Raw genomic sequence first — 16,209 nt, 5'->3', positions numbered from 1 at the left:
ATGACTTCTCACAGTTTCAAACAATGGTGCATCTACCTTATTTCTCTGTTCCTTTGTTTTGCGTGCTTATTTGCGTTTGATTTGTGTTGTTACTCACTGTAATTAGATAGATTAAAAAGTTAAGGCGTTTGAATAAAGCATCTATTTTTCTACATTCTTAAAATGCACATTGCTTTAGTAAAGTTTATTAGGAATTTCCTGAATAAAGTTCTAACGTCATTTAACAGATTTCTTGAAGTGTAGGAGACAGGAACATGAGCAAGAATGTTACACTGCAAACATAGCCCATGTCTTGCATCCGTCAGCGGTTGCATGCAGAGCACATTGCTCTTTTAGTAGGAGTCAAGGCAGATGAAGATGGACAATAAAAAACAAACAAAGAGAAGCACCCTCCTGATAATGCTGACATTGATTATACACCGAGTTGTTGTCGACAGCATAATCACCTGACCTGGGACGTGATGATATCCTGTGCCTTATCACTGCTTAATCAGGTAATCATTCATATTCCTGAATCTGTATTAAATTGAGAAATGTAACTGATTTCCATTCAGTTTAGCTTGTTTCCACTGAAACACAATAACAAAAAACATCTTGTGTTTATTAAGAAAGTGACTGACATGGCTATTTTGTGATATTTCAAGAGATTAAGGTCTACATAAGGTGAATCTGCAGCTTCAAAGGGAAAGTTCAGCCCGAAATGAAAATTGTGTCATCATTTATTCACCCTCAAGTTGTTCCAAACCTGTATGAACTTCTTTCTTCAGCTGCACACAAAAGATGATAGAGTGAAGAATGTTGGTAACCAGACAGGTGATGGTAGCCATTGACTTCCATGGTATTTATTTCCTACTATGGAAATCAATGGTCACTGTCAACCTTCTGGTTACCAACATTCTTTAAAATATCTAATTTTGTGTTCAACAGAAGAAAGAAACTCATACAGGTTTGGAACAACTTGAGGGTGAGTTAATAATGACAGAATTTTCATTTCGGGCCGAACTTTCCCCTTTTATTCTACAAGATAAACTTGTTACTTGATTGCTATGTAGTTTCACAGAAAATGAGCTGAGATATAGTTAATGGCTATAGCTCAGAGGTGTTTGTTCCTCTTCATAAGGAGTTTAGCTCCAACACACCTGCCTGGAAGTTTTCATTGATTAGCTGCCTCAGGTGTGTTTAATTAGGGCTGGAGATAAAATCGGACACCCCTGCCATAGTGCTTTCTTTTGAAGCATTAATAGATTTTAGGAAAATTTATTAAATAAACAGAATTTAACCATACTATAATTGTAGTTAGAATATTTTGTGTTCAGCAACTTTTTTTTAAAGTTAATCATATTGTGTTTAGTATATTACCATTCTTGAATGTGGCAACTGAATTGACTTGTTCTCGAGTAACATCATGCTTTCTTTTTCAGATTTCAGAGAACCCAAAGAAAAGAGGCAGTAGTCTGATGTAATACAGATTTTTAAAAACCTGAACTGTTGGACCGCCTGTAGTTATGACATCAGACTTCTGAAGCCAATTTTATTTTTAAAGGTTCAGATGCTTTTGTCCTATTTCTCCCCCTTTCTTTTTTTAAAGAATGATCTTTTAATATATTTTTGTCATTGATTGATTGAATAAAATAAATTGACTCAACTGCTGGAAAGGTGTCAATTTTATTTGAAAAGGTTTTCGCCCAATTTTGAAGTGGTCAGGTATTTGTTGACGCACCACTGAAGTGTAGTTGAAATATTAATGTTGTTTCAGCATTAACTTGGTACATCAGATGGCAACGTTGTTAGACATTCCTTTTCAGTTAATGTATTTAGAATCAACGACACATTGTAACATTGATCAAACCATATTACCAAAGATTATTTTTGTTCATTTCAGTGTTGATTCAATAGCAGTGATGTAGATTCATAGTGTAATGTTGATTCAACAATATTACCATTGATTATTTTTTGTAAATTTCAATATTGATTCAGCATCAGTAATGTAGAATCAATCATAGTGTAATGTTGATTCAGTAGCATTACCATTGATTTTTTTTTTTGTTCAACATTAACTGAGGGTTCAAAAGTGATGTTGATAAATTATCACTTTGTAATGTTGAATCAATACTATTACCGTTGATATTTGGTTGAAATCTCAACATTGCTTCACCATTAACTGAGGGTGCAAGAGTGATGCTAAAGCAACATCACTTTGTAACGTTAATTCAATGTAATTAGCGTTGACGCATCAACACTGACTCAACATTGTTTCAATGATTACATGCTTATCTGAGATACTTCTAAAATCTAGAATCAATCTTTAAATACACTTAAAAATGCATCAAATCCTTTTGTCGATGTTGTTACCTGGTGCAAACCTCCAAAGTAACACTGTAGTCCAGGTGATCTTTGTGGGCTGCGGGGTCCTCATCGTCTACAGGAGCCCTTCGCTTGCGACTCAGCTCTGATCGGTTATCATCACGAGAACGGGAGCGAGAAGACATGTGTCGAGAGGACGGCAAGATGTGCTGTTCCTGTCTGGGTTCCTTGAGGTCGACTTTCAGCTGAAAGGCTGGCTTAGTCACTGGATCAGGCACATTGTAGGATACATCAATCTGGAGATGTAGACAAGCATATGGTGAATCCCCATGATGTCTTTGCCTGGCACCCCATTTCCATTCAAATTAGTATTTTTTGTATATATGAAATTTTATGGACAACCAGGAGCAATGTCGTACGCCTGGTCTCCTAAAAGCGAGATACAAAATTTGAGCTTTCATTCATGTCTGTAGCACAAATTGTGTTATCTACGTGCCAAATTATTTAGTGTAAGGGATTTTGTTACAAACTATTTGTTTGCTCACAGATAAAAGATAATCTTAAAACTTGCATCTTTTCATCCAAACAACCTGAGAACAGAACGTCAAGGTGCTGATGTGGTTCTAGTTGTTCTGTAGCCTAGAATGAGTCTATTGTTTCTAAGGGACATCGTACCAAAAATATTTGAGTAGACCATCCCATCTAGGGGTAGATTACAGGAGAAAGAACATACCCCTGGCATACAATTACCTAAATTTTACCAGATCTTTCCATTCTAAAGGCAGGAATGTGAACATTAGTACTGAATTTCCCCAGTAAAGAGAGCTGGCGGAGGGATTCGCCTCTAGAAGAGGAGGAGGAGGACGAAGAGTACAACCGTTTATCCGTAGAGAGAATGTGGTATTGAGTTTGCCAGATACATTACCTGCATTAGACAGCAGCCTTCTCCTTTAGCGCTGACAAACAGTCCTGTTGGAATGCTGGGTATCTGAACAAAGAGAGAGAGAAAATGCAAGACTTATCAATCAGATTACCGGCACAAGCATAAGCAAATACATTAACCGACTGGCCCCTGTCCAACATCAAAATTACACGCATTTAAACTGACACTGCTAATCACAAAATGGGGTGATGTGCCAAGCAGATGCTGAGAGGAGGGGCGTATCAAGTTCAGGCCCTCACTGAAAATACCTCTCTGACAGTAGAATGTAGAGATGTCAGTAGTGTTTGTGGATGATTTTTACCACAGCTTTTTGAAGAATCTTCTTATTGTCCCACTGAAGCTCAAAAGTTTCTTGGAAATCCAGATTAGTGGAAGCCAGAGATATGGTGAGATTGACCCCACCCACATATGACAGGATGGCATATTCAGACAGGGCTTGCAATGCCACACAAGTATCCTGTATTTGAATAAAAAAAGAAAAGAACCCAAGTTGAATAACGCACAATTAACCTAAACTACGTTTGTGCACTCTAGTGTATTACTTATTGTAAGAGTAGTATGCTATTACAAATATGGTTGTATTGAATGCAATGCATTGTGGGATACATCATTTGCACACTTTAGCAAATGTAGTAGATTGTTGGGGGCAAACATAATGTAGCCCAATAACAAGGACTGAAAAACATATTTGTCACCTGAGTTGAGGAAAAACCTCCCAGGGCATTCCTTTGTTTTGACAGCCATTTAACTACAGGTAGGGCCGATGCCACGTCCCCGAGAAGCGTGTAGGTGAGTAGACCATAAGCCGTCATCTCGACTTCAGCTGACACAACTAAAAAAGCAGAGAAAACAAGTTTGATAAATTGAATATCGTTTGTGAGTTGATTGATTGATGGATTGATTGATAGACAGATACCTGATTGGGAGAGGCCATCGCTGAAGCCCATGAATGTGTCCTCATCAGTTACAGTGCTTCCAGTAAGACTCCAATGAGTGAAACCATCTGCAAAGACAGCAAAACATTTGGAATCAACAACATGCTAATTGCAACCAATAACTATCTTTTAATACACCTTGATAAATTACCTTGGGTGATGGCCATGTGGTTAAGTCGCTTCAAAGCCAATGGAGCATATGGACTGCGAAGTAAAGTGAGTGCATATGCGGACAGAGCAGTAGTATACGGGTCGTCAGCAGAGTATGTGTTGCTCTCCAAAAACGCCTTTGCTTTAGCAACTGCAACCTTTTCCTCCTGAATAAAAACACCATTCAGAACAATTCAATGGCTGAAGATAATAAATATAGTTAATCAGAATAATAATGAGTGTATCTGAACATACTTCTATTTTTGCTAAGGTGTAGAGAGAGATTACTAAAATATGTAAAGACATCGCTTCGCTTTTACACTGCTAACAGGTGTTTCTTGTGCTAAATTTCAAAATACCTTCAGTACAAATCTATTTAAATCCTTCAGCTTTTTCTTCCTAAGAAATGTACAACCTCGCTAATGATCTTTCATCTGCTTAGCATCAGCAGACTGACTTTTATCTGTACCATATGTCCTTTTTCTCATGGAACCTGGACGCTAGCCCTGAGCAGGCATGCACGCTAATCTGACTGGTATTCTTTTCATCAAGTCGATTTGAGAGTGAGAGATGTGGATCTTTGAAGTTAATCATTTTGTCTGTACATCGAAGGCTACAATGCCACACATTACCAAAGCGAAATGTCAGAGGGCAGGTGGGAAAGACTTGGCTCTAATCTTCAGCAGGAAGTTATGAGGTGCTGTTTCGTTAATGAAAACTCAGATTGTACAAATGACTGAACCTACTCAAATTTGGGCTGTCAAACAATTAAAATATTTAAATCATGATTAACATCATCATGCAGGTCTAATTGGTTCCAGTTAATTGCATGCAAACATGTTACCTTTGACAGCCCTAAAATTGTAGTTATTTTTGGTTAACAAGTTGCATTTTTAATGACAATGAACGTAAATGTATGCATTAGCTGGGCAATGTAAAGAAATTGCAACATGGTCATGGTGCATTTAATGGAACTGTCAAATCTCTTAAGTTTGAAGAAGGGAATGTAAGCAGGGTGAAAAATTCCATTGTCTAAGCATGTTCTTATCATAAATCTTTAGATTTAGACAGCAAGCTTCCATATTAGATTACTTATCACAAGGCTGAAAGAAATACTGTTGATTCTCTGCCAGCACATCCATCATCTTACGAAGCAGGAATGCCCTCTTAACACGGATCCCGGAAATTTGTGTGAAAAGGTTGTCGAAGAGACCTCACTGAGAGGTAGTTTAATGGGATACAGGGTAAACAAGATGTGGGAGATCTCTCACCTCGGTTGTAATCCCAGTTTCCATGAGAGCTGCCACCACATACGCAGTCAAGGCGATCTTTCCATGAATCCCACCCTTAAAAGGAATTGGACAGAGCAACTTTCACCAGAGTGATGATAAATAACACCTCTATCCAAGCTTCCTCAGTTTGACGAGAACTTGTAAACCTCAGGGCTACTGGCTTAATTATACAATGTTCTGAGACAACTAAATTGTTTTTTAAATAGTTCTTCTAGAAATGATCTGTATCAAGTGTAAACATAACTTGGTCTAAGCTATCCTTTTTGTGTAAGGTCTTTTGGATAAACTTTTACGAATTCAGTGGGCACCAGTGCACTGAATTCCATATGGACCTTTCCTAGTTCACCCATGTCACTGAAATCTCAAAGGTAGTCAAAATTGAACAATAAGAAGTCTCCATTTATGTACCTGCAGGTCTTTGTTGAGTATCCGGCCCATTGCTGGGAACGATCCTTCGTTCTTTTGATGAGTGATCAGCCAGGATTTGGCTGAACGTAATTCTTCAGGATCAATGAAGATGAAGCCACGTGACTGAGCAAACGATTTCAGTACGAATGCAGTCAGCCTGGAGGACCAAGAGGTAACAGATACCAACACTGATGTCTTATAAAAGTTCAATCAAGGCAACTTGTAAAGAGTTCGAAATCAGTCTCATAAGGTCAATTGACATTAACCAAAAATTGTCCTCTGTCTTTGTCCATAACTACTTTCTTTCTTGGCCTGTCAAACTTACTCAAACACTTGCCTGTAAGTCAAGCTACACAGTTAATACATAGAGTGTGGATGTGAACAAAGTAGATTTTCTTGGAGAATGCCAAATCAAGTATGTTTCTGCATGCAGGAATACATACATACATACATAAACTGAAAGCTACTGAAAACATCAGAGCAACGATGAACTTTGACAAGTGTAAGAAACAGCTAATGGAAATGCTGAGTGATTTTGCCTTGTAAATGCTTTCAGCTCTGTGAGTTAAATGAACCGAGGCTCTACAAACATGTAAACCATGTTCTGATTTGTTTTAACTAAACATAGCATGTCATGACAGCATTCCCGAAAGCAGCCAGATGATGATACAAGTGACTTCACTTAAAATAAAGGTCAATAAATAAACAATCATTGAGTTTTTCCAAAGGCATGAGCTGTAGGGATGTCAAGACAAACACCCAAACAACACTACAGAGTCCTTGCAGGCCTGGCCTTGAATGTTATGTTCCCCAAGAGAGGTCGTAAGACTGAAGCATTGAGCCTTCAGGAATTTTTATAATGTTAAGTAATACCGTGTCAGAGTCTTTAACTGCCTGACCCAAGGGAAAGTTTCTAGAAAGTGTTCAGATGATTTAAAGAGCAGAAAAGTGAAGGGGACACCCCTGATTCTTCTAGTTAGGCTTGCACAAGACATTCAATCAGAAGTTTGCAAGGTGCCTTTCTCACAATGTGATCCTTGTAAGAAGTCACCTTACCTAATACTTTGGAATGCTCGGCAACCACTGCCAGGACTCTCAAGGCAAACAGGGCTCTTAAAATGATCCCGAAACATCTGTGTTGAACCACTTCAAGCGTTCAATAACAAACTCGAGGTGAAGAGCTACTAACCTTAAGCATATCATTTTTGAATGTGGTTTTAAGGCAGCCCAAAGTTTCAACAACAGAATTTGACCTTCATAGTATTAAACTGGGTTTTATTTCTATCCATGTCCACAGAAATTGTTGTTGACCTCATCAGTCTGGATCTCTTTTCACTTTTCCGTGTAGCCAGAATATTCAACATTTCTCCATAAGTGGTCCATGGGAGAAAGTCGTTCAGGTTCTAGAGCAACCTTACATGAGTTTGTGGGATTGCTGTGGGTTACTGGGGGATGTAGAGTATATTACTGCCGCATGTGGCTCACATTGGATCCAGACATGCTGATGCCAGCGAGTGATGCCAGAGGATGGGTTGCCAGGTCTGGTCCAAGGTCTAAACATCTTTCCTCCACTTTCGAAGACATCCACACACATTACGAAACTCTGCTAAAGCTGAACAGGCATTTATAAATAACATTTTCCACTGTGTTCCAGAACATTAGCTGCTCTTTCCATTGAAGCAGATTAGGTTTGAAGGCCTTGGCATTACTAGGGCACCAAGGCGCTGATGGGGACATTAAATACTTGCTGCACCATTATGGCCAATCTTTTCATTAGGAACCACAATTTCCTGTCCTATCATTCAGCCCAAGCTGGGACATATTAGCCCAGCTCTGGAGCTGCTGTTCACCTGGCAATAAATGATCTGTGCTAATAGCTGAAACTGGACCAGAAACAAAAGCGGGGTTGTTTCGGACTTGTAAACAGTCTCAGACGAATGTACAATCTTAGAGAGGGTTTGACATTCCCATTGGATCATGTCCCAACAGCTTTAAAATGGAATCCCCCATCAAATCAAAACTTAAAGCAGTGATGCAACTCAACCTCTCAGTGATGTCAGGGTTTCTCAAATCATTTTTACCTAAATTTGTTTCTCACCTGCATGGACATTTTCTCCACTCACACACGCTATGTCAACGCATAATTTAATTGGCCAAAACCAGCTAAAACTGCTGTGGTTACAAGGAGTATGGTGGATCATTTACAATATAAACATTATGCTGGAGGCCAGTCAAGTACGTTTCTAGATGACTAGTTAAAATGGACTAGTTGACTAATAGTCATCCAAGTTTATACAAGAAAAGGGGGTACAGGTATCAGGCATGTGCCCTACTTTTAGTGACTCCAATAGCTAAGGCTAACTTAATTTTCCTGCAACTCGGGCTCCCGTGTGTCCGACGGTGTAGCAGGCAATATAGTGGGGGTAGGGGGTTTTGACCTCACAGAGGGCATAGTTAATTATGGCTGTTCTAGACCACGGGAAGAAATCCCCCAAAACAACCAATAAATCTGTTCTCCAGTGACTGGAGTCAGGGAGCTTATTAGTAGTTTGTTAATAAGGCTCCAGGGTACAGTCAGCTCGAAATTTTACAGTCCGTGGCTCTATTAAAAGTCAGACAACCATTCTTAAATGAATCACTTCAATTTTTGTGCTAAACAAATATATATCATGAGGACAATGCATTTCTTTGTGTTTTTAGGGAACACAAACATCATATACTTTCAATCTGTAGCATGGTGTCAATAAATGAAAAAATAATTAAACATGGAATGTTTGTGAAGTTCACCTTTCTCTTACTGGAGATGAGGGGTTAAACAAAGGACATACTAGAACCAATGGCTTACGCTATTGTAATTAAAGCCAACTTCTTAGCAGACATGGCATGTACAGACTTCACACAGTAGAAGCTTACCACATGCTTCCGGAGGAATCTCTTTCCCCAAAGGCACTGTAGGAACCATCCTGCCTCTTGTATGTCAGTTGCCTCTGATAACCTGCCAGGTACATTGGAAGACCCAAGGCATTGTTTGCACTGCATTTGCACAGATCTTCAATCACTTTTAAATAATTCTTCAGAAGATTAATAATCAAGAAGACGCATTTAAGAATGAAGGCATGTTCTGCCTTGTACCTTGCAGTAGGTAGTCGGTGGCCTCTGCCTCCACCTCTGGGCTAAGCTGATGGGTTTTCTGAAGGTACTTGAGCACAAAGACATTGGGAGCGAAGTGGATCATGTTCTGCTCCCCACAACCAAAGGGAAGTCGGAGGAGCTTGTCAAGGTTATTGAGGGTGGGCCCCATGACATCACCTAGGACACAAAAGATTGTCACTACAGTAATTATACATGCCACCTAACAAATTTTAATGTAAAGTTTTGGTGTGTTCTGTTGGTTGGATACACTAAGAATTCCTCCTCACCAATCATGGCTGCGCTGGCTCTCTCTGAGCCTGGCACCACGTTGTGTGGGACTCCTAGAGTGAAGGCCTCATTGTGGTTCTCGTCTGCATCTTCTTTGCGCCAGATCCTAAACTCACCTACGGAACCCCAGCCAGTGGAGAAGCCAATATGCCGCACATGAGCAGGGAGTGGTCCGGCCCACTGCATGATCAGGGTCTCACTGGAGGGCTCTAGGCCATGGCCAACCTATTACAAGAAAGATTATGTAACCAGACTATAGTTATTAGCTGATCACCAAGCTAGGCCAAGCTGTTCTGGTCTTTTTTCGATAGTTTCAAAAGGGTTTTGCGCACTAGCTAGCTAAAGGTCGAATCCAAACTGAGAAGCACTGTGCAGGTGTTTTGTGTTTGCGTGTAAATCTTGTGAAAATAAATGCCTCTTTCCGAATTTTTTTTTTTTTTTCGGAAACACCCTTACAAAACAATGAACTGATCTGCGCATGACGTGGTGGAGATTTGTATGCGTTCATTCAGAGGAAACAAAGCAAGTATGACTACACTTTAATTCAATAATAACATGGAAACCAATTAAGTTCTACTCAAAAAGCAGTTTGATGAACACTGCATTTAACAGGCACATGGAGCTCATAAAAAACAATTGCCAAGCCTTGGCAATAGCTACCCACATCACCTTAAGCCTACATAGACCTAGTTTGGAATCTCCCATAAACAGACTACCTTGGTATTGAAAAGAGTTTGCCATTAAATATTAGACCATCTAAAATGGAATATGACTTACGCTACAATGAAAATAGCTCACAATATCAAAACAAATATAGCCCCTGCTATGTGCAAGTAATGTACAAGTGAAGCAGAGTAACTTCAGTGTGTCGGATCTGAATCTTTTTGTGCCAGTAAGAGCTAGGCAGTGGTCATAAATCACAGCGTCTTTGCAGTGATATTAGCCAGTAGAATATGACCTCATTAGTATGCAATGCAGTGCTAGGGAGCTCAACAAAACAAACAGAAACACTACTAACACCACTAAATTTTTTTAATTCTCCATGACAGTAGCGGAGCGGTTCTGAAAATGGTGTACTTTTTTAGTAACAATCCAGAATTGTAGCCCCTCCATCCAATTTTCACTTTCATCTCAGAAATTTACCAAATGAACAAGCCTGACAAAATGTACAAAATGGATTTATGATAATCATAAATTGAGTGGCAGCGTCAGTTCTGGCAGGCCAGGTAGTCAAGACGCTGCTAATGCTGTTTGCTAAGAACACTGTCCCGTCAGCTGATCTGCTCCAGCTGAGCTGCATTAGCTCGTTAACTCCCCTTGCTCCTCAATGGCCAAGCTCAAACAAGGCGCCCTATTTAAAGCACATTCAGTTTGCTCATACATGCTTGCTGCTCGCTTCTGCTGCCCGCCACCTCCCCAGCTCCTCCTTATACATAACGTGGCATTGTTTTATGTCATGTTGCTTGCTCTGTTCACAGGGGGGATATTTTAGCTCTCACAGTCCTAAACTGTGTGAGCGTTCCCTAATGCTGCTGCTGCTGCTGTCCTCTGACTCTCTGCTATTTCATGGTGCTCATGAAAGGTCAGAGGACTCCCTGAACAGAGCCATACCGCCAAATTTCAATTCAGGAACATCAACTTGTTTGCAATCTATTCATGAAAATTCTTTATTTTTATTGTCTGTGTGTTCTTGACTTAATGGACCTGACAGAACTGTTACTGAATTATGTTCTAACAAAGTCAACTGGACGTGTGTAATGGTCCAAAACTTTTTCGTACCAAAGCAAAACTTGGTAAGCGCAACTTATCGCCATGATCTGAACATGCTCAATTTGATGGAAGGGACCCCTTGTGGTCATAAAATCAGGTAATTTGTCAATCTGCTTATAACCTCCTATAATTTGGCCTAAAGTCACATCCTGAACTACCCTCTATATGGTAGCCATCAAATCAAAAACTGCAACTCCTAATGCTTTCAACTTACCTGCACCCCCCCTCCTCTCCAGCTGATCCAAAAGCTTCGGAATTCATCCCAGGATAGGATTGCTGGCGTTGGGGCGCTGGCTACAGGCTCTCCCATCTTACCCTGTGAGATCCAGGAGCGTGAGTTTTGCCTTCCACCCAGCACAATCTCCACCATTTCCGTACTGTCATGTGCGCTTGGTGAGAGGGCAATGTGGGCGTCATTATGACTTTTGATGGCCACTTGAACGTGTGCAACTTTGGCAGGCTTCTTCACGTATTGATACTCGTACTTGTTGGGTGTGGAGATGTGGATTCGTTCTGTGAAATGTGAGGGTAGAAATATTTGAAGCAAGCAACTAATACTATCAGTGTGAACAAATTAAAGAATTAATAAAGAACATGAAACACTTGTTTACCGTTTGGACAGAAAAAGACGCTGTACGTGTATTCTCTAGGCAAACCTTCAGGCTACGGAGAAACAAGAAGAGAGGGATATTTAAGCAAAATACAAAAAAAAACACACTCTGTGCTCCAAGCAAAAAAAAAAAGTCTGCTCACTCCTTTTTAAACTTTGTACCACTCACATACTCTGGTCTGGAACAAAAACAGATAAGTGATCTCCAGTGCAAATTACACTGTGCTCGTCCAATCAATCAGTACATTCAAAAAGTACCAGAAGAGGTATATAACACTCACTAAAACACCTGTTTGCAACACAACATATAGCGACAATAAGACTCAGGGTCCCCACCTCTACCAACACGCTCCTGCGAACATAGTCCATGCCTGCGGGGCTTCTCCTGTCCTCCTGTTCCTCACCCACTTTGCCTGCTTTGCTGGACTGCAACCCATCAGAGCAACAACTTGGCTCACTGTAGGCCACGGCACGAGCTGCCATGGAAACAAATATGGGAAATGACAGAGAACAACTCAATGACAAAAATGCTTTATTTGCATTGTGGGTGCATAAGAGGGGAAAAGTTGCTGTTTGGCAAAGTATACATGCACTAATATATATACAAGTGCACACATATGAGACTTCTGGCAGCATGCTTTCTTCCCTTTTTTTTTTGACAAACCCCTAATGTCTTCCGAGACCCTGATGGCCTGGGGATAATAGGATACACACATGGCTTTGCAGCAGAATGGCTGCTTGCCAGCAAAGCCCCTTTGTATGTGTGTAGTGAGAAGGAAGGACTTGGAGCCAGGGGGACTAGGACAGAGCCATGGGGGGGGGGGCATTGGCTAGCACTGACCTACAAATTCATTGACACACCATAGAGATGGATGGAAAAGACCCCCACCACTATGCCCTTATGTACTTTTCCTCATCTGATAGCTCAAAAAGAACATAGCTATTCTCCAGCACGCGTCATTACATAAGTCAATGGCAAAGGTTTTATTTGGCAACTGTGCTTTGCTAAAGATGAAATGGCACTACATTAAAAAAATTGCAGGCTGAAACAAGCCAAAGAGTCAGAAAGTTACAACGATTGATTAATATTCCCAAGAATGTTTGCAATGTCTTGTAATAATAAACCTTCTGTAAACTACAGTGAGAATAAATACACAACTCTTGTCAAACACATAGCAAGCCCAAGATTTATACACTACCAGTAAAAAGTGATGATCCGAAATGTCTTTTGGTCTAAGGGCTTCAAACCCACATGATATGAAGGCAGAAACATGTCCGGCATACAGGTTAACTCCTTTAATACGTTTAAAAAAATTATCCCAAGATGCACCTCACATATTTGTTCTGATTTAGTTCGCTGTTTCTGTAAAGTAGTTGATTTGCCCACCTGTAGGGGCATTGTTGAAGTATTTAATGGACTAACCTGTGATGTTGGCGGATATCAGTTCAGAAAAGAGCAGAACTATAAAAGTGGGCGTGGCCTCCCCAGGTGCCACACACTTTTTCCGGGTAAGATGGTGTTTCCCTGGGTGACCCACAAACTTGATCCCTTTGGGCACTGACACTGTCACATGGACCTACGGAGAATGAGCATACAATTAAGTCATGGAGTTTCGCGGTATTGCACAAACACATGCTGCCTGCATTTTGAAAAAATATGGCATGAACTCCCAAGGGCTACTAAAGGATTCTAGGGAATTTTTGAGGTGCATTGCACATTTTCCATGCTGCCTAACTCATGGCCTCCCATCGTTCCTCAAGGATTCAACTCTAAACCCCTCAGCGCCAAAAACTGCTGCAAATCTTTTCTCTGCACATACCTCAAGTCAAAAATAAGCTGACACTAAATAATATTTGAATCCACATGATATGAAGGCAGAAACCATGGTAGTGTATCAAAGTCATGTAAGTGTCTTGTAAATGGTGCTTGTCTGTGCAAAACTTGTTGCCATGATGCCAAAGTGTTGCTATTCAGTTGCTAAGATGTTCTGAGTTGTTGTTGTTTTATGGTTGCTAGAGTGTGTTGGGTGGTTCCTTACTGGCCCCAATTCTCTATGAAACTTCAATGAAACGTTGATCTTTTTCTATTATCTGATTGTGACAAATATTGATCAGTTTTAATAAGATCTGTGTAAAAACACATGCATGCGCACACACACCTCAGCACATGTAGGAAGGTAGTTATACACTGTCAGTGGGACTTTGGTTTGTTCACCACGGACAACGCTGTACGGCAGGGTGAAGTCGATGAAGAAGGGCTTAAATGTGCGCAGTTCAGCAGTCTGAGCCAGACCCAGACCCTTCTCCGCAGACAGACCAATAGCCCTCGTCACCCATGTGGTGATGGAATCGGGGACATCCAAACGTAACTCAGCCTCCCCAGTAACACTGCTGTAAATAAAAGTTACAATTAGTAAAAAGTATGTATATATATGTGTGTATATGAGCATCCTGTGGGTCTCATGTATCGCACCAATTGGCTTCCCAAAGAGAAGCATGCTGAGGTGAGTGCAACTTATAGAAAAGGCCTACATTCAGACCATCCTTGGTTCGCCGCTCTCTCTTTTTTAACGCGTTAATCTGAAAATATTACATTTATAAAAAAGTTAATAAAGAGATCGTAAAACTAATTCATACGAATCGAGAGGTTTAGTCCAAAAATTCTGAAGAGACTTTATTGTTTTATATGATTGAATTTAGTCTTTATTCACATAACATTGATCAACGAACATAAACAGAAGCTCAATCATATAAGCTTGAAGTGCGAGAACAAACCTCATTGGTTCCTGCAGAAACTCAAACGTGCTGCGTAACACGAGAATGAACCTCATTGGTTCTCGCACGTCAAGCAAGCATGATTGAGCTTCCTTTTACCACAACTTATGTGTGAGTTGATGAATGTTTATATGTGAATAAAAGCCTAAATTAAATCTGTTCATCATATAAAGCGATCGTGTCTCTTCAGAAAATTTGGACTAAACCGCTCGATCCATATGGATTAGTTTTATGATCACTTTATGAACTTTTTGAAGCATCAAAGTGGTAGTTGTGTGGATTTTTAATGGAGGGACAGAAAGCTCTCATATTTCCTTTAAAATATCTTCATTTGTGTTTCGTAGATGAGCGAAAGTCTGAGAGCAAAGGGTGAGAGCAAATGATTTTTAATATTTTTGTGGAAACCATAATGTTTTTAGTTTTTTAAAGAATTCTTTTATGAATAGAAAGCTTAAAATACCAGCATTTATTTGAAATAGAAGTCATTTGGAACATAATGTCTTTACTGTCACTTTTGATCAATTTAAAGAATCCTTTATTAATTATTAAAACATCTTATTAACCCCACATTTTGTAGCTGTATTGTATTCAGTATGTTTCTACATGCATCTAAAATCTAAAAATGCGAGTTAACCAAAGTAATATTTCACTACCTGATGTTAAAGCAATGCCATATCCATGTTTCTGGGAAGAATGTACGTCTGCGGTTCTCTGCCCTGAAAAACACACACTGACATAAGAAACAATTCTCTTACTGAACTTAGAGACAATGGAATGTGAGATTAACCTTATAATTTCAGACACTGTGAGCATGTGTACCGTGTCCCAGATCGGGAGTGCATAGCTGCCACCAGGGTGGAGGTGTGCGGTTGGAAAGCAGGTACGGCCTCGTCTGTATACATCCCTCCACTCTGTCTGTGATTGAGACTCACCATATCTGTCATCACCACCAGCCCCGTCTCCTACGACACAATTACATGGACATATTAGCATTTGATATCTAAACTAGAGGTTTATATTTTCTAAAAAAGTGATGTCCTTATATTTTCTAAAACAGTGATGTCCTCACCGTAAAAGCAAAACGGGCATCTTTAGTGATGTCCCAGTGCCATGGAAACACAGAGGAGCGTCGTCTTCGCGACGACAAGCCTGGCCACCAAAAATGTCCCTCATCTTTGGGTATCCCAAAGGCATCAGATACATCAAAGTCAGCCAGTTCCTTGAACACCTTCAAACCAAACCCAGTTAAGACAACTTCCGAGCTATTGGTGGTATATATGGAGGTTCAGATGAGGACTGACCTTCTCAGGTGTGAGCTGGAAGCCTGGTTTGAGAAGATACATGCTTTTGTCCACAGAAGCTACACATACACATGAGCCACTCTCTGCTCTGACCTTCAGACTGATCGGACTGCCCGGCATCGACTCATTTGTGGAAAAAGACAAAGAGACCTAAAGACAAGAAAGTCATACGAGTTTGGAACGATATGGGGGTGGGTAAATACTGTAATGACAGAACTTTTTTGGTGAACCATCCCTTTAATAGGGCTGGGCGATATATCGCATGACATTGTTATGCGCATCTCGTCAGTAAAGCCGGTTC

At 40.2% G+C, this 16,209-nt stretch overlaps 1 protein-coding gene across 1 annotated transcript in view; it reads right to left on the bottom strand.

Moving 5' to 3' along the window:
* The window catches only part of cpamd8 (C3 and PZP like alpha-2-macroglobulin domain containing 8), a 36,714-nt gene that overhangs the window by 9,887 nt on the left and 10,618 nt on the right, over positions 1-16,209 (bottom strand). The window contains exons 16-35 of the mRNA XM_084415921.1: positions 15,909-16,058; positions 15,677-15,835; positions 15,427-15,569; positions 15,261-15,323; positions 13,992-14,223; positions 13,256-13,409; positions 12,169-12,308; positions 11,834-11,885; positions 11,437-11,735; positions 9,452-9,677; positions 9,165-9,341; positions 8,946-9,027; positions 6,033-6,189; positions 5,604-5,678; positions 4,334-4,499; positions 4,164-4,250; positions 3,943-4,079; positions 3,549-3,704; positions 3,230-3,292; positions 2,353-2,600 (exon numbers count right to left, since the gene is read on the bottom strand). Of these exons, the coding sequence (XP_084272047.1) occupies positions 2,353-2,600; positions 3,230-3,292; positions 3,549-3,704; positions 3,943-4,079; positions 4,164-4,250; positions 4,334-4,499; positions 5,604-5,678; positions 6,033-6,189; positions 8,946-9,027; positions 9,165-9,341; positions 9,452-9,677; positions 11,437-11,735; positions 11,834-11,885; positions 12,169-12,308; positions 13,256-13,409; positions 13,992-14,223; positions 15,261-15,323; positions 15,427-15,569; positions 15,677-15,835; positions 15,909-16,058 (2,966 nt within the window). The remainder of the gene's footprint in view (positions 1-2,352; positions 2,601-3,229; positions 3,293-3,548; positions 3,705-3,942; positions 4,080-4,163; positions 4,251-4,333; positions 4,500-5,603; positions 5,679-6,032; positions 6,190-8,945; positions 9,028-9,164; positions 9,342-9,451; positions 9,678-11,436; positions 11,736-11,833; positions 11,886-12,168; positions 12,309-13,255; positions 13,410-13,991; positions 14,224-15,260; positions 15,324-15,426; positions 15,570-15,676; positions 15,836-15,908; positions 16,059-16,209) is intronic.

Source organism: Rutilus rutilus (assembly GCF_951802725.1).
Source record: "Rutilus rutilus genome assembly, chromosome: 8".
Classification (NCBI taxonomy): Eukaryota; Metazoa; Chordata; class Actinopteri; order Cypriniformes; family Leuciscidae; genus Rutilus; species Rutilus rutilus.
Note: the sequence above shows the minus strand (reverse complement) of the source record. Positions and strands in the feature narration are given on the sequence as shown.